General features: G+C 38.1%; 2 protein-coding genes across 5 annotated transcripts in view; one reads left to right on the plus strand and one right to left on the minus strand.

Annotated features, from left to right (window-relative positions):
- LOC125855623 (40S ribosomal protein S21-like) overlaps positions 1-1,978 on the plus strand; it is an 8,677-nt gene extending 6,699 nt beyond the window's left edge. For 2 of the 4 annotated variants that reach the window (XM_049535369.1, XM_049535372.1), the window contains exons 3-4: positions 1,004-1,136; positions 1,714-1,978. In XM_049535369.1, coding sequence (XP_049391326.1) covers positions 1,004-1,136; positions 1,714-1,779 — 199 coding nt within the window. In that variant the 3' untranslated portion in view covers positions 1,780-1,978. The remainder of the gene's footprint in view (positions 1-1,003; positions 1,137-1,713) is intronic. The other 2 variants (XM_049535368.1, XM_049535371.1) reach the window with 1 other exon arrangement.
- A 452-nt stretch (positions 1,979-2,430) lies between these two features.
- Positions 2,431-3,365, minus strand: LOC125854817 (vegetative cell wall protein gp1-like). The gene has a single exon (XM_049534404.1). It carries the CDS (start codon positions 3,363-3,365, stop codon positions 2,451-2,453), a length of 915 nt encoding a protein of 304 aa, XP_049390361.1. The 3' UTR covers positions 2,431-2,450.

Here is a 3,365-nt window from a genome sequence, read left to right on the forward strand (position 1 = left end):
GCAACGAATAACTTTTGGACTTCGTGGGCTATATTCTCTGGCCTGCCTAATCCAAGCATTATAGTTGGGCTCTACAACCCAAGCTCATGCATGGCCGCTAAGCTCCTAAAGTGGGGTGGACCACCTGAGGCTGGTTTCATAGAGCAACGAATAACTTCTGCTTTATGCAACGGAAGGATCACGAGTCAGTGTTCACTGAGTCCAACAAAAAGTGGGGTGGAGCGCCTGAGGCTGGTTTCACAGAGCAACGAATAACTTCTGCACTATGCAGTGGAAGGATCACGAGTCAGTGCTCACTGAGTCCAACAAAAGCCTGATGGACTGCTCCAACAAAATCACCATTTTTGACCCATAATGAGAAAATTAGCAATTAAGTCATAATACCTAGCATAATTAGTCAAAATAACAACACTTTAAAATATTTATTTAAAATGGCAGAATGACAATTGTTGTGTCGTAATTTTACTAACCTTTAGAAAAATCACTTTTTGAAATATTCTAAGTATAAAACAATTCGAGAAAATACTTAGAAAGAGTCGCCACTTAATTTTTTTAAAGAAATTAAGAAAACTTATAATTTTCAAAGATTTAAATAGAAAAAATCATTTGAAAATAATTACATGTGTTACTATTTGTATCCTTTTCTGATTGTGTTAAGAGTAGTCTGCTTTGCATTGTTTATCTTTACTTTGCTGCATTTCTATTCAACCATCCTGGATGGTTGTAATCAACCTTTGGGCTGGAATTGAAAATTGTATTTCCTGTATAGCATAATTGATTTATCACCATAGAGGGCGCTGTAACTTAATGCCGTCTTTTGTTTGAAGCACTAATTACATGTGTTACTATTTGTATCCTTTTCTGATTGTGTTAAGAGTAGTTTGCTTTGCATTGTTTATCTTCACTATGCTGCAATTCTGTTCAACCATCCTGGATGGGCACAATTGGATTAGAAGATGTATATTAGGTTTTCATGGATAATTAACATACTATTTGGATGCAGCTCTGCCACTAACAGGCTGATCACTTCCAAGGATCATGCATCTGTTCAGCTCAACGTTGGCCATTTAGATGAGTCTGGCCGATACACTGGCCAGTTCACCACTTATGCACTATGTGGATTTATTCGTGCCCAGGTGAGTGCCTTTTTGTTACTTCTGAATATCACGTTAAAGGAAATTTTCCTTCTGATTGTTCTGAGTCATTCTAACAGCTCTTTTTCTGTGCCTTTGGAATTACATGAGTGTTCTAAGAGTTAACTATTTATTGTGCCTTGTGTACTTTAAAAAATGCTCGACTTATCTATGTATGTGGAGCAAAATAGTTGCCATTTACATGGCTCACTAGCCTGAGGTGTCAATTCCTATCATGCCAATACATTTCTGACTGTTTTTCTCATCTCATTTTTTTTTTTTTTTGGGAAACAGATAATTGAGCATTTGTAACATGTTTTGGTACACCTTAATAACAGTAATTAGCTCTTTTGCTTATATTGGTTGCTGTCGTTCAGCTAACTTTATCATCCCTTGTTCAAAACTTGTTACAGAAAGATATGATTCTTTCACTTATATTTTTGGAGCTACAATTCGGGCATACATGATTCTTCTTTTCTGGAATTATTATCTTATGATCTTTCTGTGGTGGTTTATCTCTATTCCTTTTGACATTCATCATTTGTGTGCTATAGCAATTGACTTGTCAACACTTTTGCAGGGAGACGCCGATAGTGCTCTTGATAGGCTCTGGCAAAAGAAAAAAGCTGAAGTTGGACAACAATGAGAGTTTTCTATTTGCTTTTATTTATGCTGAAAGTGTATACTACCTTTCTCTTTCTCTCTTCGATCTTCTTTCCAGTTTCTCCCCATGCAACCTTCGTCTTTTCATTTCCTGGAACTGAGCATAATGTGAGTTATTTGTTTCTAAACTTTCGTGAGATTGAACATGGACTGTAGGCATAAAAATCTTATTATTTTTCTCACTGCATAGTTTTGTTTATTTTTGCCTCTTAAAAGTTGCAGTTCTCAAGTCCATCCAGATCTTGCGTTGTGCTTCTGTGGCACATCCTTGATAGTTTTCAAGACCAAATAAAAGAGTTGCAGATTTCTCGTCTCCAGGAGAATGTAGTGTCATATACAAACATAAAATATTCGATCATTATGTGCAGAAGACATCGGTGATCTTATAAAATTCCTTGCAAAATGCCAAACGTCGTGTTTAAATGAACCAGAGAATAATCTAAGTTCAAATACCATAAATCCCCTGTTTTTCTTCTTCTTTGCCATATTAAATTAGTTATCAGTTAAGATCATGGGATAGAATAACATGAAAAATTAACACAAATAACAATAACATTTTTATTAGAAGAAATGGCGTACAAGATACAAATATTAACAATCAAATAATACAGAAGTTGTAGCATTATGTATCGGCATTATTGATATATGTATATATCAACAAGAAGCTGCTGCTGGAACCATGACACGCTTCTTTTTCTTCTTATAAAAGCAAAAGAGAGCAATAGCAAATGCTATGAAGAAAAAACCCCCGATTGATACACCTACTGCGATAATTGTAGTGTGTTTTCCGCCTCCCCCTGAAGGTGGGGCAACATCAATACTATTACTTGATGGTGGATGAGGAAAGGTAGTTGAAGGAAAAGTTGGTGTGGGAAGTGGTGTTAATGCTGAAGGAGATGGACTTAGTTTTGAATAGGGGGTTGATGGAGAGGGTGAAGGAACTTTACCACCATCTAGTGGTGAAGGTGCTAACCTTGGTGATTGTGAGTTTTTTGGTGGCATAGAAGATGGTGTTCCTGGAGAAGAAGTTGGAGGTAGCGAGTCATTTGATGGTGAAGAAGTTGGTGAGGGTGGAATCTTGGAATTGTTTGGTGGTGAACTCGGAGTTTGTGGAGGTGAAATGGGACTTTTGGAAGAGTTTGGTGGTGAACTTGGAGTTTGTGGGGGTGAAAGAGGACTTTTGGAAGAGTTTGGTGGTGAACTCGGAATTTGTGGAGGTGAAATAGGACTTTTAGAAGAGTTTGGTGGTGAAAGAGGACTTTTGGAATTGTTTGGTGGTGAACTCGGGGTTTGTGGTGGTGGTGGAGGACTAGGAGGAAAAGCATTGGTTGATCCAGGATTTGAACTTGATGAAGGAGGCGAAGGAAATAGTGGTGGTGGCAATGTTGGTGGTGTGGGTGGTTTTGAAGGTGACATATTATTACCACCTCCGGGAGGCGTTAAATTTGGAGGTGGGGTTATAGGATCTGCCACCGCCGGAGGTGGAGGTTTCGGATTATTCGATGGCATAGTAGGTGGAGGTGGAGAGTAATATGTATAAGCCATTGCAATGCGCTTGTGAGATAACAT

Source organism: Solanum stenotomum, chromosome 2 (genome assembly GCF_019186545.1).
Source record: "Solanum stenotomum isolate F172 chromosome 2, ASM1918654v1, whole genome shotgun sequence".
NCBI lineage: Eukaryota > Viridiplantae > Streptophyta > Magnoliopsida > Solanales > Solanaceae > Solanum > Solanum stenotomum.